This window comes from Lithobates pipiens, unplaced genomic scaffold (genome assembly GCF_037356315.1).
Source record: "Lithobates pipiens isolate NorthernLeopardFrog02 unplaced genomic scaffold, aLitPip1_a1.2 Scaffold_10, whole genome shotgun sequence".
Lineage (NCBI taxonomy): Eukaryota > Metazoa > Chordata > Amphibia > Anura > Ranidae > Lithobates > Lithobates pipiens.
The window spans coordinates 62,366,857-62,394,015 of NW_027507686.1; the positions used below are offsets into that span (position 1 = coordinate 62,366,857).

Consider the following 27,159-nt stretch of genomic DNA (forward strand, 5'->3'; position numbering starts at 1 on the left):
ATTTAATGACTGTTGTAACTGATGGAGTTGCTTTAAAGCCTTCTGTACGAGATGTCTGAGAGCTTACCTGGAACAGACACACTGGATATAGATTCTGGCTGAATGAGAGCATCGACCTTCACATGCTGGAACTGCTTACATGGTCCACTCTGCAGATGCCTGGGTGAAGACAGTTAAACTAATTAGTGAATCGAAACTACATTTGTACACAAAGTTTCCTACGGCTTACCAATAGCTCTGCAAAGTATGTTTCTTACCCTTTAGCTGATTTCTGAGCTTGCCATATTTTGTATGTTTATAGCAAGTCCATATTATAATTTATTTCTGTTTACCTTAGCAGCTGCTGAAATTATTTTTTTTATGTTAAGCTGGCCATACACTTATAAATCTGAACAACCTATTTGCCTTATTAATTTAACCCCATGGTGTCAGCTATTAAATAACATGCTCCTCTAGAACATTTCCTGTATAATCTGAATTTTTACACACTTTTAGGAGGCTGCACAGCTGATCTAGCTAAGAACTTTAAGCAGAACTTCTCCCTAAGGCTGGGTTCACACTTATGCGAAACCAGCACACTTCAGCGGGTTTCTCCACATCTAATTCGCATGACTTGCACTGGAGCTGCTTCACACCCCTCCGGGGCGGCCACGGTCCGCATTTATAAAGGGTCCTGTGCATCTTTGATTCCGATTCAGCATGTGCGAACCCGGCCTCCGGGGGAAGTTCTGCTTAGTATCCCCCCGTTCTATTTTTGCCACTTTTTTTGGGTGGGGGGGTGGGAGTGAGTGGGTACCTGGTTTTGACAGGTACCGGCTCCCTACGGCAGATCCACCGGAAGTCCACCCCGTAACCTTCTGGGACACATCACAGGTCCCAGAAGGCATTCACACAAAGAGTAGTGTTCTGAATGACAGGAGTGATGGCAGCATCACTCCTGTCATTCAGGTAGCTGGACAGGGGAACGTTCATTGGTTCTCAGCATCCCCTCTCCACACTGCGCCCAGAGAAGGTGACCCTTCTGCCCTCCCCTTGTCCTGACCCTGCATGCATGGATTGAATTTCATCAGGAATCGGCCAACAGAAGATGCTCCTACATTGATCCTTTAATGTTCCTGTTAGAGGATTCCTGCAGCAAGAAACTAAGGATTTTCTGTTTCCTGATACATGGGGTACTTCAAGGACGACCTTCAACAGCAATGCAGGGTCTGAGGTGCATCTAGATATGTGAACCACTTCTCCATGTCTAGAGGTTATCAGTTGAGAGGAACAAGTTTCCATGGAATTTTGGTTAAAGTGATCAGCGTGCATGAAACTTAATAGAGAGGCTGAATAATCACAACAGGGACTATATGGTACTTTGAGGTAGACAAGTTAAACTACAAGTGGAACTTGATCAGCAACAGCAGAAAAGGGGACAAAAGTGGACCAAGAAGAGAGGAGAAAATGAGATGTCTCTGAGGGGAGGGTTACTTAATGCACTGATGCTCCTGTACAGGAGGAAAGAGGGGTAACACTGTGTCTGACAAGAGGTCTGAAGGTAAACATTCTGTGGATCTTTCTATGGTGGAACTGTGTTGGTTACTATTGCCTACAGTTTCCAAAGCTAAAATCTCACAAAGCCAAATCCTGCCAGATCTTGCAGGCATTAAGTCCTTTAGGGATATGTTGTCCACTAGGACTCATGATGCCTACTCAATGCTCTGAGAGCAGCAATGCAAATTCAGATTCCAATGCGGTTGAGGAACAGTCAAAACCGGTTCTTGTTGACCCAGTAGGTACTAGGTACTAGACACCACTGAGGGCCTTACATGCCCCAAGAAAAGGAAATTTTACTGATGAATGGAGTGATGGCCTGGATGGGGCATGGCTCCCGGGGCCAAGTTGAAAACGGAAGTAAAGCAAGGGGTCTTTGGGTGAGAGAAACCCAAGGGGTTGTAGTGTTGGGAGTGCACCTTCACGCACAAGACTTTTTTAGGGGCTTAGTAGGTTTCGCCTTCTAATCTTTTAGGCTGTCTGAAAGTCAGGCTCTGAGGTACTGTTAACATTTACTGCAAAAGTAGATGGGGGGGGGGGGGGGGGGTACTCAGCCAACCTTTCCTTGGACCTCTAATGTTGAGGCATGCATATGCTCTAGCCTCTTGTTGCATTCTTGGTAATGGTATTAAGGGTAGGCACAAAAAGATAACCTTCAAGGGAATCAAGATTAGATGCTTTTTGCAAATATAACAACTGAAGGATTTGGCTCAAAGCATCTGCTCTACCTTTTATCTCTATCTTTTGTTAGAAAAAGTCCATTCACTTCAAAATGGATTGTTAAAAGCAGCAGATGACAATAGTGCTCAGTCCCTCAGCACTAACCCTTTCCCCAGTAAAACCAGTGGTAGCAGGAAATTTAAAAAGCACCCAGCAGAGTAAATAATGAAGTGCTCAGCCTGATCAACCTTCTCAACGGAATGATTCTTCAGAGACAGGGCAAGTGCTCGGGTAATACAATGCCTCTGGACCTGGAAAGAGGTAACTTTTAGTGGTACTTGATGTCTGAAAAACGCCCAAGGCAAAATCCAGTGCTTGAAGGTCACTCCGAGGATGGCCTTGCACATCTAGTCCAGCAGGACCCAGATCTGGCACTCCATAGGTAAATTAAGGAAAGGCTGAACTGGAATAGCAACCATGTAGCAACCAGCTTAAACAGCGATGCAGTGAGGAATCTTGACTGAAGTCAACAGGTGAAGAAATAAAAAAATAAAAGGCTAGCAAAAATCGGTCAGGTATTTTCGAGCAGAGCTAAAAAAAGATGTCTATCCTAGGGCACTAGGAAAAAAAAAAAATTGGCCTACAATCCTACAATTTGTTTTTTGGCACTGTTCAATCCTCCTGCAGGTAGCAGTATAACCAGATAGTGTCTAAATTCCTATGCCCTTCAATGGACAAAAAAGAAAAGCGTTTTATGGGGCATTAAGCAGAGAGGGAGCAGGTTAAGGTGAGCCGTACAGAACAACACTGGAAGTATGAAAGAGGCATGCAGCAAAGTGGGGAAATGTAATGTCGCTACACACGATCGGACTATCCGGTGGACTTAGTTCGCCCGTATGTGGGCGCCGGCGGACTTTTTATTCCCAAAAGTCTGGTGAACTTTGAAAGAAGTCTTGACTCAAAATTGTCCGCCGGCCTCGGCAGTCTGGCGGACAATCTGCCCGTCTGTGTGCTAGTCCGCCCGACTTTCCAAATGAATGGACTTGCCCAAACACGGAGTAAAGTCTGTTCATTTTGAACGTGACTTCAGGTACGATGGGACCAGCAAAGGAAGTCAATGTCGCCACCTCAATCGGCGAGATTGACACCTCGCGAGCCCCGTCACTTGGAATGGGTTTTAAGGGTAACTCCTATGCCGAAAAAACGGTGTGGCAGTCCCCCCAAAGTCCATACCAGACCCTTATCCAGTCAGGATAAGGGTGAGGGGACGAGCGAGCGGTCCCCCTCCTGAACCGTACCAGGCCGCGTGCCATCAAGATGGGGGGGTGCTTTGGGGAAGGGGGGCGCCCTGCGGCCCCCCACCCCAAAGCACCTTGTCCCCATGTTGATGAGGACATGGGCCTCTTCCCGATAACCCTGGCTGTTAGTTGTCAGGGTCTGCGGGCAGGGGGCTTATCAGAATCCGGGAGCCCCTTTAATAAGGGGGCCCCCAGATCCCAACCCCCACCTTATTTGAATGAGTATGGGGTACATCGTACCCCTACCCATTCACCTGGGGGGGGAAGTGGTAATAAAAAAAACATGCAACACAGCTTTTTAAAGTAGTTTATTAGTCAGCTCCTAGTCCTAGACCTAGTCTGCCGGAAAAGTCCGGTCGCATTTGGACATGTGTGGGCAAGTCTGCTCGTTCGGAAAGTCTGGCAGACCTCCGCTGCAAAGTCCGCCCGATAAAGTCTGATCGTGTGCACGCGGCATAAGTGGCATATGCATACTAGAGCTAAATTAAAGTTCCACTTCTGTGAGAAATAATATAGTAAATAAAAAAAAATGAATATAGCATATTCAATTGCTAAATAAGCCATATTGTAATTTAATGTTAGTACAAATTACCTTTGCTTTTCATTCTGCAGCACTATTATTTTCTGTAATATTCTACAGAATGCCTCCACAAATTTCATTTTCTGCTTGTGTGAAGTACACAACTACACTAATGCCGCGATCGGAAATTTGGCCAGCAAAAGACAGATGAGAGCTTTTGGTTGGAAAATGCGATCGTGTGTATGCTCAGTCTGACTTTTTTCGGCCAGAAAAGATTGAGAGCACGTTCTAAATTTTTCGGTCGGAAAAAGTTCCTATTCGAAAATGCGTTTGTGTGTACGCAATTCTGACGCACAAAAACTCACGCATGCTCAGATTCGACTATGAGACTGAAGCTATTGGCTACTGGCTATTGAACTTCCTTTTTCTAGTCCCGTTGTACGTGTTCTACGTCACCGCGTTCTTGATGGTCGAAATTTGGTGTGACCGTGTACATGCAAGACAGCTTGAGCGAAATCCCGTCGGAATTCCGTCGGGAAAACCATCAGAGCTTTTTCCGACCAATATTCCGATAATGTGTATTAGATTAGATTGCATTAGATGCAAATCAGGTTTTAAGCATCCTCTGCAACAAAAATGCAATTTTTGGTGAGATGCCCCCTAAGGATTAATCACTTCTAAAAGGGATGCAGACACTGCAACTTTTCATCAGAACACAGAAAGTGCACCAACTGATTAAAATGAACAGGTAATTCCCATTCAGAATCAGTATCCAAAAGACATAATGAAACAAACAGCCTTTTCTTCAGGAATTTGTAACAAAAGTGGAGTTACTCTTTAAAGTGGGGTGCCCCTTAAAAAAATAAATTAAAAGTCAGCAGCTACAAATACTGCAGCTGCTGACTTTTAATAATCAGGCACTTACCTGTCCCAGGGTCCAGCGATGCGGGGGAACGAAGCTCCGCTCGCCCCCCCCCCCTCTGCTCAGCGGCGCCGGCATTCCTACTGTGGGCAACCGGCTGTGGCTTCACAGCCGGGCACCCACTGCGCATGCGCGAGCGGCGCCACGCACCGTGATACGCCACGCAGTCATCTGGAACCTGTCACGTGTCCCAGATGACTGACTGGGCCGATTGGAAGTGACGTCGGGTGCCCGGGCCCTGAAGGAGGCAGACTACGAGGGACCCCCCCTAGCAACAGGCATTTAGAGGTGAGTTAAAAAAAATCCAAATTTTTTTCTTTAATTTTTTGGGGAATTTTACTCATTTTCTTTTTTAAATGGAAACACCACTTTAAGCTTTGGTTACAATATCCATCAGTAAGAAAACAAAAGTTACATATTAGTTTTGAAACTGTATAGCTTATAGGATGCATGGGGAAGGAGTGGAGATTGGTGGGCATGGAGCCAGTACAGACATTTTGCGATTCAACATTAGCAACCAAGACACATGTTATAACCTGCACAGCTGACTATCAATGACAGCAGCCTGCAGGCAGAGTCAAAGTTCTCCCACAATCATAAGGTTATCCATCAATCTAATGTAAGCAGATAGACTGGGCAACTGTCTTCTTATATTGCTTCATTTAGGGTCCCTGCACACAAGACACAGATACAACTTTACAGATCCTTCCAAATGACCACAGGATGCAAGTACATAACAGCCATGATCTTACTGTCTGTATGCACCGCTATGATATACACAGGCTGTAAAAAAACATGGTATGGATAAATACTCAGCACGATTTATTATAGGATCAAAGATCTGCATGCTGAAATATGTTGTGTGCAGACCCACAAGCTGTGCCTGGGAATAGCACATAAGCTATGCAGGCTGTATACTGATTTTCAACTTCGGGGTTTTGGATGTTTTGGTCAGCATGCATCCAATCTCTCCTATACAAAGGTCTTTGGTGATATTAGGATCCCAGTTCTTACAACACTGCTTCAAATTCTGTTTATGGATCATTTCAAAACTCATTTCTAAAATATCTTTTATATTTGTGTTTTCCACCAAAATGAATTTTATTTATAACACACAGTTTTGCCTTTTTACTACTTTCTAAACAAAATATTATACAAAATTTGACATATTTACTCTAAGATGAGAAATTGTCTGGTTTATTCCCAAGCAAGTTTTACCACTGATCCTTCATTTTTTACAGTATTGAAAATTGTTCTTTCATAGCTTCTGTATGCATCTAAACAATTCTCCATTAAAATCCAGACACCAGGCCACTCACCTCTTCCAATCCTCCTCTCTTTCCCAGAATTCATACACGATAAATGTTACCATATCCGGCAGTCTTACAGCAGTAACACTGAAATAAAGCAAATAGGTTGCAGGAATTTTTGGAGTGTTCATAGCTTCTTGAAGTGTAAAAAATAACTGACACAGATCATATTCATCCTACTTGGCATAAACATAACCTCACAATAAAAATGCACATAAAGAAAGCGTGCTAACTTGAAAGGTAAACACCTGTGAGATGTAAAAATTCTATTTAAGTTATAAATTCAATAAAAAAGACAGCCATCTTTACACTGTAATGGTGCGTTTATTGCAAGGGCGTTAACGTGCACTGCGGTAAAGCAACCCATTTGCTGCTAATGCAAACCAATGTAAAACGTATATGCAAATCCTCACCTTGTAAAACATACCATTCAGTTTAAAATAAAAAAGCGCGTGTGTATATTATATATATATATATATATATATATATATATATATATACACACATACAGAATCTCACAAAAGTGAGTGCACCCCTCACATTTTTGTAAATATTTTATTATATCTTTTCATGTGACAACACTGAAGAAATTACACTTTTCTACAATGTAAAGTAGTGAGTGTACAGCTTGTATAACAGTGTAAATTTGCTGTCCCCTCATAATAACTCAACACACAGCCATTAATGTCCAAACCGCCGGCAACAAAAGTGAGTACACCCCTAAGGGAAATTGTCCAAATTGGGCCCAAAGTGTTGATATTTTGTGTGGCCACTATTGTTTTCCCAGCACTAACAAAACACGTATGCTTTAAAATAAATATATATCATATGGAAACCCTGGATTAAATATTATACGTCAGATAATATTGACAACCGAGTTTTATTGTTATGGTGATTAAGATTTTTTATAGAATTACAACATTAGATGATATATAAACCTCCTCCGGAGAATTATTCCCTCCCCTTCCCCTTCTATATACCTTTTATGTTCTTCCTTTACTATATAATACTTACTATAAACATACTTTAGAAGTTATGGTCAAAACTTTAAAATCATATATTTTATTTTAGACATATTTATATTTTCTTGGGATTAAAATGTTTAAAACTCAGCTGTAAAAATGTTTTCAAATTCTAAAATATATAAGGCCATTTATTGTCATTCCCACGAGAATATCTTGAAATTCTTCTTTGCTTTGTATCATCCGTACTTCAATATGTCTACTTTTTATTTCTGGTATCACATAATTTGTCTTATCCACCATCTAGACCCCTGATGTTTTGGGATAAAGCAGGCTTTTATGCATGCCGAAAATGCCGATCGTGATGACAGGTACACATACACATATATAAAAAGATTAACTCAGTTTAGATCATTGGCAAATGAGAGATCATTTGAGATTAGGGATTTTATCTCATGTAATTTTACCCACGTGGTATATGCTCTCCAATGCATGTGCAGTATAGTGATGTATATTGACCGTAAAAGAACAAAAAGAACTATGGGTAAATGAGTATCCGAACATATAAATAATACTAAAATAGTATACGAAGATGATAGTGTGTCAGTATGTCACAATACATGTTGGCATTCATGGTTCCCCCAATGAACTGTAGCTCCGCAGTGCCGGCAGCACTCAAGCAGCCCCAGAACATGACACTCCCACCACCATGCTTGACTGTAGGCAAGACAAACTTGTCTTTGTACTCCTCACCTGGTTTCCGCCACACACGCTTAACACCATCTGAACCAAATAAGTTTATCTTGGTCTCATCAGACCACAGGATATGGATCCAGTAATCCATGTCCTTAGTCTGCTTGTCTTCAGCAAACTGTTTGCGGGCTTTCTTGTGCATCATCATTGGAAGAGGCTATTCTGAGCGGAACCTGTCCTGTTAATGTTGTATGGTCTTGGCCACTGTGATGCAGGGTCTTGGCAATCTTCTTATAGCCTAGGTCAGTGATGGCGAACCTTGCCAACCCAGAGGTTTTGGAACTACATTTCCCATGATGCTCAACTACACTGCAGAGTGCATGAGCATCATGGGAAATGTAGTTCCAAAACATCTGGGGTGCCAAGGTTTGCCATCACTGGCCTAGGCCATCTTTATGTAGAGCAACAATTCTTTTTTTCAGATCCTCAGAGAGTTTTTTTTCCATGGGTTGCCATGTAGAACTTCCAGTGACCAGTATGACAGAGTGAGAGCGATAACACCAAATTTAACACACCAGCTCCCTATTCACACCTGAGACCTTGTAACACTAACGAGTCACATGACACCGGAGAGAGAAAATGGCTAATTGGGCCCGATTTGGATAATTTCCCTTAGGTGTGTACTCACTTTTGTTGCCAGCAGTTTAGACATTAATGGCTGTGTGTTGAGTTATTTTGAGGGGACAACAAATTTACACTGTTATGCAAGCTGTATACTCACTACTTTACATTGTAGCAAAGTGACATTTCTTCAGTGTTGTCACATGAAAAAAATAATAAAATATTTACAAAAATGTGAGGGGTGTACTCACTATTGTGAGATACTGTATGTGTATGTGTATATATATATATATATATATATATATATATATATATGTATATATATATATACAGTGGTGTGAAAAAGTGTTTGCCCCCTTCCTCATTTTCTGTTCCTTTGCATGTTTGTCACACTTAAGTGTTTCGGAATATCAAACCAATTTAAACAATAGTCAAAGACAACACAAGTAAACACAAAATGCAATTTGTAAATGAAGGTGTTTATTATTAAAGGTGAAAAAAAATCCAAACCATCATGGCCCTGTGTGAAAAATTGATTGCCCCCTAAACCTAATAACTGGTTGGGCCACCCTTAGCAGCAACAACTGCAACCAAGCGTTTGCGATAACGTGCAATGAGGCTTTTACAGCGTCCTGGAGGAATTTTGGCCCACTCATCTTTGCAGAATTGTCCTAATTCAGTTACATTAGAGGGTTTTCGAGCATGAACGGCCTTTTTAAAGGTCATACCACAACATCTCAATAGGATTCAGGTCAGGACTTTGGCCAGTCCACTCCAAAGTCTTCATTTTGTTTTCCTTCAGCCATTTGGTGGTGGACTTGCTGGTGTGTTTAGGATCATTGTCCTGCTGCAGAACCCAAGTTCGTTTCAGCTTGAGTACACGAACAGATGGTCGGACATTCTCCTTCAGGATCTCTTGGTAGACAGCAGAATTCATAGTTCCTTTTATCACGGCAAGTCTTCCAGGTCCTGAAGCAGCAAAACAGCCCCAGACCATCACACTACCACCACCATATTTTACTGTTGGTATAATGCTCTTTTTATGAAATGCAGTGTTCCTTCTACGCCAGATATACTTGGACACACACCTTCGAAAGAGTTCCACTTTTGTCTCATCGGTCCACAGAATGTTGTCCCAAAAGTCTTGGGGATCATCAAGATGTGTTGTGGAGAAATTGAGACGAGCTTTGATGTTCTTTTTGCTCAGCAGTGGTTTTCTCCTTGGAACTCTGCCATGCAGGCCATTTTTGCCCAGTCTTTTCCTGATGGTGGAGGCATGAACGCTGACCTTAACTGAGGCAAGTGAGGCCTGCAGTTCCTTGGACGTTGTTGTGGGGTCTTTTGTGACCTCTTGGATGAGTCGTCGCTGCGCTCTTGGGATAATTTTGGGCGGCCGGCCACTCCCGGGAAGGTTCACCACTGTTCCATGTCTTCGCCATTTGTGGATAATGGCTCTCACTGTGTTTCGCTGGATTCCCAAAGCTTTGGAAATGGCTTTATAACCCTTTCCAGACTGATAGATCTCAATTACTTTCTTTCTCAATTGTTCCTGAATTTCTTTGGGTCTCGGCATGATGTGTAGCTTTTAAGGATCTTCTGGTGGACCTTACTGTGTCAAGCAGCTCCTATTTAAGTGATGCCTTGATTGTGAACAGGTGTGGCAATAATCAGGCCTGGGTGTGGCTAGAGAAATTGAACTCAGGTGTGGACAACCACAGTTATAGTATGTTTTAACAAGGGGGGCAATCACTTTTTCACACAGGGCCATGATGGTTTGGATTTTTTTTCACCTTTAATAATAAACACCTTCATTTACAAATTGCATTTTGTGTTTACTTGTGTTGTCCTTGACTATTGTTTAAATTGGTTTGATGTTCCGAAACACTTAAGTGTGACAAACATGCAAAGGAACAGGAAATGAGGAAGGGGGCAAACACTTTTTCACACCACTGTATATATATATATATATATATATATATATATATATATATATAATACCTTTTTTCACCTTTTTATAAGTGATCACATATCCTCTGTTCTCAGCTGCATAAGTATCTTAGAAAGCTGGGGGAGGTGAAGCAGCAGCACACTGGTCTTCCCAGAGAATAGCTGTGCACGGAGAGAGGGTTTGTGTCAACACAAGTCTGATCATTGGAGGAGAGCAGGCTGAGTTTTCAGTGCAGCCTGAAAACTAACCACGGTCTGCTCTCACGCCATTGTGGTCAGTTTTTAATAGCAAAACAGAGGGACTGGCAGGGACACCAGATATTTTACACAAAGGATGCAATACAAAGAGAACAGGATACTTTTTAATACATGGTACAGCAGGCACATTTTAAGAATATGTAATTTTGGGTTGACATATTCCTTTTTTCATAGGTTGCTGTACTTTTAAGGAGGGATGTGCTGTTTCCGGGTGAGCCTGCTCTCTGTGTATTACTATATATGTTCCCATAGTTGGGAAACTCAGCAAGTTTAGAGTTAGGGACCACATTACCGAGGTACCTTGATGCGGCAGTGTGGCTTTCACATGTATTTACAAATATATGCAATTAAGGCCTTGCTCACATGTGCTTACTACAGCTTATGCCTATGAAAGGGCTGTGTTTGCCTATACAGGGATGCACAGGTGTTCCACACATCCCCTTGCAGGTAGTCCTATTCATATCAATATGACACAGGTTCTGCTCCCAATTTGACAGCTGTGCAATCGCATGGCCCCAAACGCACATTGTCTGCACCTGCATGGCTGTCACATTGGCAACAGCAGCTATGCCCATGCAGCCTTTGTGGGCCAACTGACATAAGTGGAGCTGCTTGCACAGGGATGCAAGTAACACCTGTGGAATCCCATGCGGAAAAACATGGCCCCCGCACGGATGCAAGCTGTAATATGCTCGTGTGAACGAGGCCTAAATGCTGTTTTTAGCCTGAATAGTTGAAACAAATTATTTTGTTTTTTGCTAGCTAGCTTGAAAGTGTTTTAGGGAACTCCTTTTTTTTACTGTTTGTCTTTGAATGCAGTGCATCTCAATTAGACAAAGGAGAGAGAGACAGAGCACACAGGCTCCTAGTGCCGAAACCTCTATTAAATGACTAAAAACAATTAAAATTGCACTCACAAAAATAAACTTCTACCAGGCATATCATCAGATCCATGTGAATATTGCCTCCACCAACATCCTCTAGCAGCCACCATCAGAATGACACTTCAGCTGCCGGCTGCAGCTCCACAGGCTGAACACACGCTCTCGGTCACTGACACACTGTCCATGCTGACAGGTAACCAAGACAGCAATGAGGCGGAACAATGCTTGCAGTACGCATTTCGGAGGGCGAAGCCTCCTTTTTTCATCTCCGAAACATGTTGTCATAGCAACAGGTTGCCATCTTTCCTGGTGCTGCCCCTTCCCCTCATGTAGCGCTGCACATTGAGCTGGCTTGGTTACATACTGCGAGCGTTCCTCCGCCTTGCTGCTGGCTTGGTTACCTGTCAGCATGCACAGTGTTTAAAGAGGAAGTAAACCCTGATGGGTTTACTTCCTCTTTCATTCCCTGCAAAGGCAAAGCATAATGGACTACTATGCATTGCATAGTAGTCCATTATGTGTCACTTACCTGACACAGGAGCCAGCAAAGTCACCGCTGTCCCCTGTAGTCCGGGGCATCCATCTTCTCGGTGGGGTCTCGCAGCTCCGCCGCTGCCATTCGGCGAAGCCACGATGACATCACTTCCGCGCATGTGCACAGGAGCCGACACACGCTGCATCTTCGTAGTTGATGATGCCGCGGTGCAGCGGTGCCTGTCTTCGGGCAAATATCTCCTAAACCGTCTAGGTTTAGGAGATATTTCTTGGACCTACAGGTAAGCCTTAATCTAGGCTTACTTGTAGGTCAAAGTGTGTTGTAAGGGTTTACAACCACTTTAAGTGAGGATAAAGTGTGTTCAGCCTGTGGAGCAGCAGCTGGCGGCTGAAGTGTCATTCTGATAGTAGCTGCAAGAGGATGTTGGTGGCGTTGATATTCACATGGAGCAGATGATATGGTTGATAAAAGTTTATTTTTGTAAGTGCAATTTTAACTGTTTAAGTTTTGTTTATTAGTCATGTAATAAAGGTTACTGCACTAGGAGCTTTCTCTCTCTTTTGACTAATTACAGCGTCTGGTGTCCCACTGGTACATAGAGCAGGAAGGCTTCCCAGGTCACAGCAACCTTGACACGAACATTCCTACTATCGATTTGTATTTTGTGAACTCATTGAGCAAGTTACCTCTGGCATTAGCACAAAATACTAGTTAAATTTGTGTCTATATCTCTGTTTTAGTGCATCTCAATGCACCCCCGTGAGTTGTATTGCACAAAAAACTGGTTTGTTGTTGAAATAGATTATTTGTTACTGTGTGCTGCAGTAAAACATGCATTTTACATGTGTTAGTGCAATGCAAAGATTTGAAGCCAGCCTAAGTGTGTTTTTACATAGAAGCAGCACAAGCATCTGACTAATCATTTTACAATCTTTCCAATGAAACACTCGCACTAGAAGAGATGGGCAACAGCACCGTAAGTCAATTAGGACTCTTTTAATTGCACATTGTTGACTTTGAGCACGCACACAGGAGGGGAGGGCAGAAGTATGACCTCATTAGTGTACTGCTGCCCTTTCTATGATAATCAGGGGCTGGGTCACAGACCAGGCTGACTTGCTTAACTGCAGTGTAGTTTGCATGGAGGTCACAGAACTGGTTGTGGTGCTTGGCAGACATGCTTGGATCACAAGTCTGACAAGAATAACAAAATTCATTGGTAGGCAAAAAAACGCACACATGTATTTCAAATATATTTTTAGCTGTTTGTGTGGAACTTGAATCAAGTGACAATATTACTGATGTACAGTATCTCACAAAAGTGAGTGCACCCCTCACATTTTTGTAAATATTTTATTATATCTTTTCATGTGACAACACTGAAGAAATGACACTTTGCTACAATGTAAAGTAGTGAGTGTACAGCTTGTATAACAGTGTAAATTTGCTGCGCCTCAAAATAACTCAACACACAGCCATTAATGTCTAAACCACTGGCAACAAAAGTGAGTACACCGCTAAATGAAAATGTCCAAATTGGGTCCAAAGTGTCAATATTTTGTGTGGCCACCATTATTTTCCAGCATTGCCTTAACCCTCTTGGGCATGAAGTTCACCAGAGCTTCACAGGTTGTCACTGGAGTCCTCTTCCACTCCTCCATGATGACATCACGGAGCTGGTGGATGTTAGAGACCTTGCGCTCCTCCACCTTTCAGATGCTCAATAGGGTTTAGGTCTGGAGACATGCTTGGCCAGTCCATCACCTGTACCCTCAGCTTTTTTAGCAAGGCAGTGGTTGTCTTGGAGGTGTGTTTGGGGTCGTTATAATGTTGGAATACTGCCCTGCGGCCCAGTTTCTGAAGGGAGGAGATCATGCTCTTCTTTAGTATGTCACAGTACATGTTGGCATTTGTGATTCATGGTTCCCTCAATGAACTGTAGCCCAAGTGCCAGCAGCACTCATGCAGCCCCAGATCATGACACTCCCACCACCATGCTTTGTACTCCTCATCTGGTTGCTGCCACACATGCTTGACACCATCTGAACCAAATACGTTTATCTTAGTCTCATCAGACCACAGGACATGGTTCCAGTAATCCATGTCCTTAGTCTGCTTGTCTTCAGCAAACTGTTTGCAGGCTTTCTTGTCCATCATCTTTAGAAGAGGCTTCCTTCTGGAATGGCAGCCATGCAGACCAATTTGATGCAGTGTGCAGCGTATGGTCTGAGCACTGACAGGCTGACCCCCCACCTCTTCAACCTCTGCAGAAATGCTGGCAGCACTCATTTGTCTATTTCCCAAAGACAACTTCTGGATATGATGCTGAGTACATGCGCTCAACTGCTTTGGTCAACCATGGCGAGGGCTGTTCTGAGTGGCACCTGTCCTGTTAAACTGCTGTATGGTCTTGGCCAGCATGCTACAGCTCAGTTTCAGGGTTTTGGTAATCTTCTTATAGCCTGGGCCATCTTTATGTAGAGCAACAATTCTTTTTTTCAGATCCTCAGAAAGTTCTTTGCCATGAGGTGTCATGTTGAACTTCCAGTGACCAATATGAGAGAGTGAGAGAGATAACACCAAATTTAAACACACCTGTTCCCTATTCACACCTGAGACCCTGTAACACGAATGAGTCACATGACACCAGGGAGGGAAAACGGCTAAATGGGCCCAATTTTGACATTTTCACCTAGAGGTGTACTCACTTTTGTTGCCTGCGGTTTAGACATTAATGGCTGTGTGTTGAGTTATTATGAGGGGACAGCAAATTTACACTGTTATACAAGCTGTACACTCACCACTTTACATTGTAGCAAAGTGTCATTTCTTCAGTGTTGTCACATTAAAAAATATAATAAAATATTTACAAAAAAATTAGGGGTGTTCTCACTTTTGTGAGATACTGTATGTAAAAGGAGAAAAGTGCTAAATCTGCACAGGGAACTTACTGTCTGATAATTATGTCCACATAGTTCAGGTCAGATCTGACATTCAGTATCTCTGGCAATTTCCAAGTTTGTTGAACTGCCAAGACTGGGCCTGGCTGGATGTAGTTTGCATGCTAATTACACCTCCACTACTGGCATTTTCACTTGGTGAAGAAGAAATACAAATTGAAAATCCATTTACAACTTGTGACTTACTGAAAGCATTCTCCCTGGCCGGATACATTCTTCAGATATTGCTTCAGAGAGCTGCAGAATTCACCCACAGACTTCTGGGAAACCTTCATCTCATGTCTTACCAGGATTAGATACTGAGGAGAGGAGAGGAGCAATGAGGTGTATCACAAAATCATGATGGTTCATAAAGCACTAATGGAGCCTTTGGGGTTCAACATAATACATACCCACACATACTGTATAGGAACACCTACCAATACTCCAAATTCAGCCAATACCCCAGTGCAAAAAAAACATGATTGTAGCACTGTCAGACATATTTAAATATGTAAATAGCTCTGTGACGGGGTCAATGTGTAAGATCATGTCCAATGCACTGTGCAAGTTTACAGCATATACTGTGGCCTACAATGACCAAGCCAAACAACTGCGGACCATATCCAATGGCAGAACATCATACATAACTTTCTACTTTTTTTTTTTTTTTGTTTAAGCAATCTTTATTTTACATTTTCATCATACAAAACATAAAGTAGGAAAATATAAAAGGAAAAAATCAACATCAACATAACTATAACATTACAGCTGCTGGTCTCTCCGTATTCCGAGTTTGGAATCAAACAATGTGAATTCCCTCAGGAAGAGAAAATGTCGAGACCAGTAAAAGTAGCTGATTGAAATAATTTAAACAGAAAATATGCCGATGAAACGTAGAGAAAAAGGGATAACTTTCTACTTTTAAGTAAGATGCAACATTAAAAACAAACTAGAATTGGCTTTGGTCTATGTTAATTCAAAGCATATATATATATATATATATATATATATATATATATATATATATATATATATATACGCACACATAAACCCACAATCAAAAATGTAGTATACTGCAGATTAGCAATCCTTAGATGTGGCGGCTGCATTTGTTTTTTTTTTTTCATTTATTCTCACCTGGCCATCTGCCCCATACACACATCAGATTTTTTCCTTCAGATTTACCAAACCCATATAATATGAGGCCAAACCTTAGGAGTTTCAATGTGTACGCAATCAGGCCGGCCCTTGTACTGCATGGTTTTGGTAAATCTGAAGGAAAAACTCAGCAAAAAAGCTGATAGTGTGTATGGGGCTAAACACACCTCCTGTAATAGGGCGGCTACATTAATTCCTCCACTCTATCTATGGAGGAGCATTGTAGCCACCCTTAGACAGCAGCACTGTCAATCTGTAGAGAGGGTGGTGTTAGATGGACTAGTAGCTTTGAATGGATTTACATAGGTGACTCACAAATTAGCCAACACTTCAGCTAACACTTTTTAATCAGGTACAGCTACAGTTTTTTCCCCTTTTGGGACAAAAACTTTAAATAAATACATAAAAACCAACCCTTGTAAGCACCCCTGTCAGTCATAAATGGTTTGTCTCAGCCCTCTAACTGCTACTTTTGTTAGACAGCTTAGTCTGTTAATGGAATCTGAAAAATAACAGATTTACTGAGCAGGTGAAACTAAAGGGAAAAGGCTAAAAAAAAAAAAAAAAACTAAAGAAGCCACCACATTTACAGACTGGTAAGTTGCAAATATAAAATGTTTGTTTTTGGGTTGTTTTTTTCAGTTGATATTTTATATCTTTTTAATCTGTTTTATCAAATCCTTTTTTTTTTCTTTTTTTTTAGAAGCAAACATTTAAATTTTTTGTGTGTCTGATTTACAGAAAATGTTTGACTTCGTATACCAAGAGCAAAGCCATTGTTATTTGATTTTAGACAGGTTTTCTATGAAAGTCTATACTGCAGCCATGCTATAGTTATTATATTTCAATTGCACATGATATTAAATCAGGACATTCATGGTAGAGTGCTGCAATAAACGATTGGCATTGTGACTAAATAGGATATAGATAGAATGTGTTGCCAGAACTTACTCCGAGTCCTTAACAATTCCTTAATTCTTCAGATAAATTCAATTTATTGGGGAAATTACAATAATCACATAAAGGTGCAAAATAAATAAATGTTTCCAAGCCACACAGGGCTCATTCAAGCCATACCCCGAAGAGCCATAACATTATGAGCGCCCACTATACCTGTCAATGCATATACTCCACTAGATTTCTGCAGGTATGCTGTGATATCTGGCACCAAGCCGCCAGTAGCAGATCCTTTAAAGTGATTATAAAGTCAGAAGGTGTTTTTTTTTATCTTAAGGCATTCAATGCCTTAAGATAAAAAGCTTTCTGTGTGCAGCAGACCCCCTCAGCCCCCCTAATACTTACCTGAGCCCTCTCTAGATCCAGTGATGTTGCAGGAGTGTTTTGGCTGCCTGGGACTTCCCTCCCAATTGGCGCCCGCTGCTGTCAAAGACAATCAGCAAATGAAAAGCGAAAGGTGGTGGGGCCGCTCTGTGTCTGAATGGACTTGGCTCAGGTGCCCTCATAGCAAGCTGCCTGATGTGGGGGCACTCGACAGGAAGGAGGGGCCGGGAGCACGAAGAGGGACACAAGAAGAGGAGGATCTGGGCTGCTCTGTACAAAACCACTGCACAGAGGAGGTAAGGATAACAGGTTTGTTATTTTTACCTAAAAAAAAACAAAAAAAACAAGACTTTACAATCACTTTAAGACCTGTAAGCTGTGGAGTGGGGTCTTGTTTTTCCAGCACATAGCACATCCTACAGATGCTCGATTGGACTGAGATCTGGAGAATTTGGAGGCCTCAAACTTGTTGTGGTACTCAAGCCATTTTTGAATGAATCAGATCTGGTCACCTTCTTCCATTGCTCCGTGGTTCAGTTCTGATGGTCAAATGCCCCTGTAGGCACTTTTGGCTGTGAAAACGGGTTAGCATGGGTACCCAGACCAGTTGGCAGCTACGGAACCCCATACGCAACAAACTGAGATGCACTGTGTGTTCTGACACCTTTTTCAACAATTGGAGCTACAGTAGCTCTTCTATTGGTTTAGACTACACAGGCTAGCCTTGATAACTCCATGCAGTTTTGGAGATGCTCTGACCTGTTCGTCCAGCGATTATAATTTGGCCCTTGTCTGAGTTGCTCAAATCCTTTTTCTTACCCATTTTTTCTGCTTTAAACACATCAATTTCAGGGAGAACATGGAAAAGTTTTTTGGTCGTGGAAACTTCAACTTAATTGTACCACCAAATCCCTATGTTAAATATATAGACAGAGGAGATTATTGGGATTTTTTAGGTGCACAAATTATATCAAATATATAGTTTAAAGATCATCTATTTTTTATTTTGAAAAACAGAATAAAAAATAAATTATTTTAAAAACAACAAGACAATGGCATGTACAGTATATCAAAATGTTAACAGGGCAGCACTATGTGATGGATTTCCCAACATGTTTCACCCATAAGTCGGGCTTCTTCAAAGGGAGGTTGTCCAATTTTGAAGTACACGCCTTCTATAACACCCAAAATGGTTCTAAGTATCGCCACGCCCCCTATATGGGCGTGGCGCTGGAGCCCCTTGACTTATGCTATGCTGTCTCTCAACACCAGCTCTGGAGATCATCATTACAGCCTAGTGACAGCATTTTAAATCCCATGGATCTAAGTACATTTCTAAATCTGTTTTCTGGTCCTTTTATTCTCCCTGTGACTGCCAGTCGCATGCGGTCCTCCAGGCACTGCTAGCCTTATAGGGGGCGTGGCGATACTTGGAACCATTTTGGGTGATATACAAGGCGTGTACTTAAAAATTGGACAGCCTCCCTTTGAAGAAGCCAGACTCATTGGTGAAACATGTTGGGAAATCCATCACATAGTGCTGTCCTGTTAACATTTTGATATACCGTACATGCCATTGTCTTGTTGTTGTTTTTACAATAATACATTTTTTATTCTGTTTTTCAAAAAAAAAATAAAAAATGATCTTTTAACTATATATTTGATATCATTTGTGCACCTAAAACATCCCAATAATCTCCTCTGTCTATATATTCAGGGACAACCTGTTCACCAGCTGCCTAATACAGTATATCCCACTCACTTCAGATGCCTTTGTAATGAGATAATTAATGCTATTCACGTTACCTGTCAGTGGCCATAATGTTATAGCTGATCGGTGTATGTGGCAGACATTATCGGTGTATGTGGCAGCTGAACGTTGTATTATTATTATTATTTAAGGTACTTATATAGCGCCGTCAATTTCCGCAGCGCTTTACATATACATTGTACATTCACATTGGTCCCTACTCTCAAGGAGCTTACAATCTAAGGTCCCTAACTCACATTCATATACTAGGGTCAATTTAGACAGAAGCCAATTAACCTCCCAGTATGTCTTTGGAGTGTGGGAGGAAACTTGTATGTGGCAGACATTACATTAGACGTTTTTTACATATACGTTTTCCACATCTCAGATGCCCTCCACCTAGTGCTCTGAATTTAACTATTTTAAGTGAGTATCCATATATCAAACACACATATTCCTCTTATCTAAAGATTTTTTGTCTATTTAATAATTAGAAAACGTATTTTTCTTAATTTTTTTCTTTATATTCCATTTTTATTTTTATTTATATTCCATATACCTATTTCTTCCCATTTTATGCATTTGCAACCTGGTCACTTTGTGTGCCTTCTGTGGCCGCACAGAGTCCCTCTGATTTGGGTCGACTGGTTCCCGTGGTGGTGGTTGCCCTTATGAGGTCTGGCGCGGTAGGTTCGCCTTCCTTGGGGGCGGATATTAGCAGGGGACACATGCACATTTATATATGTCTGTATTTAAGATAATTTGTGTTTTGTTATTCTATATTTAATGTATTTTCTTTTCTTGTTTATATTCTGGTACAGTTTATTATGCTTTCTTGACTCGTATATCCCCTGATGAAGCTAAATGCGAAACATGTTGGGTTAATGTACGAAAAAGCAATCTTTGTTGAAGCTAAATAATTGCCTTTGACCACCTTTATCACCAATTGTCGATTATCAGTGAGCCAAGAGGTTTTGTTTATATATTTTTAACTATATTCTCATTAACATTATTATAAATTTTAGCTCATTGGTTTTCATTATCATTTGTCAGCACCATAAACATCCAGTTTTTCTTCTCTTCCTTTGCATAACATATTTAAACCCCAAATCACCAGATTGAAAATATTCCCTTTAAAGGTGCAATGACTAAATCTATTTTTGGGCTAAGTGAAATAAAAAATAAAACAAAAAAGACAAGACTGCCGTGGAAGTGCCCCCTATTGTCTGACCTTTCAGGTTCCCTTTAACCACTTCCTGACTGGCACACGACGATGCCGGTCGGGACCCCCGTGAGTCCGGGCGCGGGTCCCGCGGACTCGATCGCCGCGGGGATACCCGCGATGGTCTCACGGGGAGGCTGAACAGAGAGATACCGATGTAAACAGCATCCCCTAGCAACAAGTGACACTGATCTCTGCTCCCTGTGATTGGAGCAGAGATCAATGTTCACTAACACACAGCCCAGCCCCCCACAGTTAGTAACACGTCCCTAGGACACACTTAACCCCTACACTGCCACCCCTGGTTAACCCCTTCACTGCCAGTGTCATTTACACAGGAATCAGTGCATTTGTATAGCATTGATTGCTGTATAAATGACAATGGTCAAAAAAATGTGTCAAAAATGTCCGATGTGTCCACCATAATGTCGCAGTCACAATAAAAATCGCTGATCACCGCCATTACTAGTAAAAAAAATTAATAAAAATGCCATAAAACTATCCCTCATTTTGTAAACGCTATAAATTTTGCGCAAACCAATCAATAATCGCTTACTGTGATTTTTTTTTTACCAAAAATATGTAGAATACGTATCGGCCTAAACTGAGGAAAAAAACGTTTTTTATATATTTTTGGGGGATATTTATTATAGCAAAAAGAAAAAAATAATGCGTTTTTTAAAAATTGTTGCCCTTTTTTGTTTATAGCGCAAAAAATAAAAACTGCAGAGGTGATCAAATACCACCAAAAGAAAGCTCTATTTGTGGGAAAAAAAGGACGTCAATTTTGTTTAGGAGCCACGTCGTACGACCACGCAATTGTCAGTTAAAGCCACGCAGTGCCGAATCACAAAAAGTGGTCTGGTCTTAAGCCAGCAAAATAGTCTGAAAGTGGTTAAAATACAAAATTGTGGGATGAATGCAATCCATCCTGCCATTGCGGCGGATACTTTAGGAAGCATTTAGGCACATGACAGCCATATCTGAAGATCAGTGGTGCAGTGTGGAAGAGACTGGCTGAAATACTGAAATATCTAAAGTAATCCCTAGGCAGAGCCGACTATCCAAACAAAGCCTGCAGGCAGCAAGTGTCCTAAGAAATAAATATTGACACGTGCTAAACTGGATGTGACATCTTCATTTCACTAAAATGTCACAGAAAACTGGTACATTTGCAGCCTAAGAGAGAAATTCTACCAATGACATCAGGGCCGTTGTATAATTATACCTCAGCCTGTGTTTTACTGCAAAGAAATAGGATTAGCGTTAAATCAGAGCATTCCTCCTGTCATATCCTATACTCACCGCAGAAGCAGTATTCTCATTGTCAGAAAGTCTCTGGTGCAAATCAAAGGACAGCGCCTGCAAGGAAACGGAGACGCATGAAGTCTTCTTGGGGTATATCACAAAGATGGTTTAAAGTAGAACTCCGCTGAACATTACATTTCTTCCACAATTGCAAGTTGTAGAATAAATCCACATACCTTATTTATCTCTGTGTTTTAAGCTGACCTCCAGCCAGACTTATTAAAGGAGAAGTACAGCTAAAGCTTGTTTGGCTGGACTTCTTCTGTGGATCACAGGAGTGCAGTTCGTTTTGCACTCCTGTGACCAGTTTTCAGTAGAGAGCGGGCTGAAATCTTCTCTCTGCTGACGTCACAGAAGTCAGTCCAGGCTCGGGCGTCATCTCGACCATAGATCCCTGGACCGGAAACCTGGCTCACCCTCTCAGTGAGCCGCTGAGAGCCTGAGCCGGCCGCCCCCTCCACAGTCCAGAGCTCCAGTGAGTGAGGAGGGGGCAGAGGAGAGAGCTACTGACTGACAGCAGCTCTCTGCTCATGGAGCTGTGCGAACTGAGCGATCGGCGGTGTTCGATCGCTTGGTTTTCAGTAGGGATGCACCGATACCATTTTTTTTTTATACAATGAGTGCAAGTACCGATACTTTTTTGTTAGTACTCGCCAATACCAATTACCGATACCTAGAGCAAACGTTTTGTTTTAACTTCAGCTATCAGCAATATTACAAAGTATTGAAAAGTTATGTACAAATTAAAGAAATCGATTTTTTCTTTTTAATTTAGTGCTTTTTCAATGTGAACTGTGTAAATATATGTGTAGAAATATTCACTAACAAAGCAAACAAAAAAAAAGTTTTAATTGTTTATAAAATAGATGTGAACAAAAGAAAAAAAGCAGGAAAATAATAAATGGAGGAGAATAAGGAGTTAATTAAGGCTGATTAAAGCAAATTAAGGGTTATTAAGGGGTTAAACAGAGGAACATTTGTTCATCCCTTTGACCTGCAGATGAAGAAACAACAAGATACAAAAAGAAACAATGGGGGTTATTTACTAAAGGAAAATCCACTTTGCACTGCAAGTGCACTTGGAATTAAAGTCGCTGTAGATCCGAGGGGGACATGCAAGGAAAATAAAAAACAGCATTTTAGCTTGCACATGATTGGATGATAAAATCAGCAGAGCTTCCACTCATTTCAGATCTACCCCTTAGATTTAGAGCGACTGCACGTCCAAGTGCTCTTTCAGTGCAATTTCAAGTGCACTTGCAGTGCAAAGTGGATTGGCCTTTTGTAAATAACCCCCAATGTTTCTTTTTATTTTAGTGTTTCAGAGCTGAGCAATGTTGTTAATAAACATTGCCAGCTGCTTTTTTTTTTTTCCACAGCTCCAATTGCCGGACTTTAATACAGGGGAGACCCACTGACAGCTCAAAGAACCAAGCCTGAAAGTATCGGTTTCAGGTATCGGTGCATTTGCACGAGTACCGATACTTGTGCAAATACTCGGTATCGGCGCCAATAGCGATACTAGTATCGGTGCAGCCCTAGTTTTCAGTGTTAGAGGCCGATGCTGCATCCACCTAGGTAAGTGTGAATGAAAAAAATAAACAGAAAAAAACTCATACTTCTCTTTTAAGATTAATGCAGTTCATGAATACATTATTAAAGGTGTTTTTTAATGCAAGCATGCTAAGCGTGTGAATTTGAGTTGGTATTTTGCTTCTATATAGCAGAGCAGAAGATAGAAATCAGTTGTGCTGCAGTACAAACAGCATGCTGATAGGAAGAGAGAGCAGAGTGACAGAGAGATGAGCTTATCAGTCTGCTGCTTCTCCTTCTACTCTCCAGTCTAACTTAGGAAGGGGGGACACTATAAGTGCTTCTGGAAGCAGAACTTTAGCTGGGTCTGAAAAATACTGTAGCTGCTGACTTTTACAAAACACATACAGTAGTTAGCAGGCCAAGAAGTCCAGCGCTGTCTTTCTTTCCCTAGAAATCTTCAGCGCTATTGTGCCAACAGTGACTTTCTAATCAGTTGCAGCAGAACATAATACCGGTGCTGGTTCAAACAGCCTTTTAGGATGCAACATATTGGGGGTTATTTACTAAAGGAAAATCCACTTTGTACTGCAAGTGCACTTGGAAGTGCAGTCGCTGTAGATCCAAGGGGAACATGCAAGGAAAATAAAAACAGCATTTTAGCTTGCACATTATTGGATGATAAAATCAGCAGAGCTTCCCCTCATTTCAGATCTACCCCTTATGCCGTGTACACACGACCGGACTTTTTTTGTCGGACTAGGTCCAACGATCTTCCCGGCGGAGTTCCGACGGACTTTCCGAATGAAAGGACTTGGCCACACACAAGCACACCAAAGTCCGACGGATTTGAATGTGATGACGACTGAACTAGAATAAGGAAGTTCATAGCCAGTAGCCAATAGCTGCCCTAGCGTCGGTGTTCGTTCGTCGGACTAGCATACAGGCTAACTGATTTTTCAACCGGACTCGAGTCCATCGGATAGATTTGAAACATGTTTTATTTCTAGGTCCGGCGGACTTTTGGGAAAAAAAGTCCACTGGAGCCCACACACGATCGTAATATCCGACGGATTCATTCCGTCGGACCTAGTCCGTCGAAAAGTCCGGTCGTGTGTATGGGCCATTAGATTTACAGCGACTGCACTTCCAAGTGCACTTTCAATGCAAATTGGATTTGCCTTTCGTAAATAACCCCCATTACCTCCAACCTGCATGTCAAATGCCTCTGAAAAGTGTTCCACCAGGGATGACTTTTCAGAGGGGCGACAAACTCTGCCACAAATGTAAACAAGCCATTAGTATTTGGAACCTGCCATTCTGATATACTGTTTTACCCCTCTTGCATGTACTGTATGTGTACAACAGTGAACAGAAGGGGGGATGTCAGGTAGATAAGCAGGATATCTAATTAAGAGGAATAAAAGGGGAAATAAAGAATGATTTCCAGAAAAAACGATCATAAAGCAGAAAATATACATATATTATTATAATGTATATTATATAAGGAGCATAAGGTGAACAGGTGAGACACCCAGAGCTTTTATCACTTTCATTATACAGGAGTTTAATGTATGGGCCATTGCCCTCCGCCCTCCAATAATTCAGATTCCAGCTGGGCTCTCATTCTGCTGGATGCACTGACTGCACAGAGCAAAGGCCAGAGCTTAATGCAGCCTTCAGCGAAAGCTTTATTACCCAGAGCTCTTCCCGTCTGCAATGATGAACCTTGCTTCATTTGCTATCAATGCGCTCCCAAGGATATATACAGCAGCTTATTCATTTTATCATAGAAATACTTTGCCGAGTCGAATTCTTTTTCAGATCTCAGATTGTTATGTAGTTAAATCTAATCATTAAAATAGTGCTGTATACCATTACAGGGAGTAAAACGGGGCTCAGGCATAGCTGCCAACCTCCTAGTCTTCTACAGTATTACTGCATTTTTCACAGCCCCAGGGACATGATTTTGCAGCAGGCATTTGTAACAGTCGCAGAATCGATCCCCTTAGTGTTCTTGTTACATTGGGGGTTATTTACTAAAGGCAAATCCACTTTGCACTGGAAGTGCAGTCAGTTTAGATCTGAGGGGAAGATCTGAAATGAGGAAAAGCTCTGCTGATTTTATTATCCAATCATGTGCAAGCTAAAATGCTGTTTTTTATTTTTTAATTTTCCTTGCATGTCCCCCTGAGATATACACTGACTGCACTTTCAAGTGCACTTGCAGTGCAAAGTGGGTTTTCTTTTAGTAAATACCCCCCATAGTTACATAGTTAGTCAGGTTGAAAAAAAGAGTCATCTAGTTCAACCTTAAAAATAAATAAGTAAAAAGAGAATAATATAAGACAATCCCATATACCCGTTCCTATACCCACCGTTGATCCAGAGGAAAAAAGATCAATGCAAGGTCTGTGTCGCGGCAATTTGTATCTCGGTTGCTGAGTGATTGACTTTTTCCACCAGAACAGGTTTCCACGGGTGGAAGGAAAGAAAATGACTCAAATCCCTCCTGCAGCGCTGTTGTATTCTGCTGCTGGGGAGACTTCCCTGTCCACATAACACAATGATCAGTGTTGCTGGGCTATAGCTAGCGCCACTAATCGTTCTGGAAAAACCCGACAGGCTGATTGCACACAAGTCAATCGATAGATCAATTTCTGTACAACCAGGGTGCCCATACATTGTTTGAAATTCAGCCGGTCCTTGCTGAACTGCCCGAATTTTGATCCATGTATGAACGGCTTAAGTGTTTAGGGTTGGGGTTGGGTAGGACCGGTTGTGTTTTTTTTTTTTTTATCTTAAAGCGGAACTCCTTTCCCCCTCCTCTATCACTCTTGGACACTTTTTTGGGGGGGAGTGGTTTAAACTCCCCCCTCCTTCCCTGTTACCCACAGTCTTCAGGTTCATGTCACAGGTCCCAGAAGGCTGCGGGACCATTCACAAACTGCAGTGCGGATCGCGCATAGGCAGTGGGAAGCCGGCTGTGAAGCCAGGAGTCACAGCTGGCTTTCCACACCAGGCACTGCGGCGCCAGGGACCTGAAGACTGACGAAGAACCGGTATTTGAAGCTCCTGACTCATTTTTTTTATTTTATTTTTTAAGCTGTACTGAAGATCCCCTTTAAAGGAGAGAATGCATTAAGGTAAAAAAAATTTTGAATGACCTTAACCATTCCCTACTCCATCCGAAGCTATGAAGAAAAGTTTTGGCTTTATATACACTTTAAGAAATACTAAGGCGACCAGTGGCGGCTGGTGCTACATTTTCTGAAGAGGGGGAGGATAGCAAACAAACCCCCCACCCCCGCCCGCTAGCCCATTCGCAAGCCCGCCAGCCCCGCACTTACCCCATCCAGTTTGCGGGTGGCTTCTCCTCCCGGGCAATCCGGACGCTTCTACTCCCAGCCAATTGGGTCTCGGGACCTGCTTCCTGATTGGCCGGGAGGACAAGCAGGAAGACATTAGCAAATAATAAATTGCTAATATCACACAAGTGGGTGGGCTCAGGGTGCAGTGCTCTGCTCCCTGAGCCCACCATTTTTTAAGTCAATTAGAGCCTCACGTGCTTCACAAAAAAATAAAAAACTCGTAGTACTTTATCCGTCTGGCGCCCTGCATGGAGATTAGGGGCCCGCGCATAGAGATTAGGGGGGGGGGGGCACCACTGGAGGCAACCATTGCAGAACTTCAATGTTTGAAATGCTCATTGCCTGAATATCTCTGGTTTCAATACTACTAAAAGTCAGAATTAAGACTCTTTTTTATTTGTCCCAGGTCATGGATCCAAAAAGCAGAAAGCCAACTATCAGTATGACAAATGGGCAACTGGTCTTTTCAGAAGGAGAGGCCAGCACT

At 41.9% G+C, this 27,159-nt stretch overlaps 1 protein-coding gene across 3 annotated transcripts in view; it reads right to left on the reverse strand.

The window, feature by feature from the left end:
• NECAB2 (N-terminal EF-hand calcium binding protein 2) overlaps window positions 1-27,159 on the reverse strand; it is a 381,291-nt gene that overhangs the window by 14,181 nt on the left and 339,951 nt on the right. For all 3 annotated transcript variants that reach the window (XR_013262872.1, XM_077455750.1, XM_077455751.1), the window contains 4 exons: window positions 21,766-21,822; window positions 15,254-15,366; window positions 6,256-6,333; window positions 68-159 (listed from right to left, as the gene is read on the reverse strand). Coding sequence is in view for 2 of the 3 variants with exons in the window: in XM_077455750.1 (XP_077311876.1) it covers window positions 68-159; window positions 6,256-6,333; window positions 15,254-15,366; window positions 21,766-21,822 (340 nt within the window). In the remaining variant the exon portion in view is untranslated. The remainder of the gene's footprint in view (window positions 1-67; window positions 160-6,255; window positions 6,334-15,253; window positions 15,367-21,765; window positions 21,823-27,159) is intronic.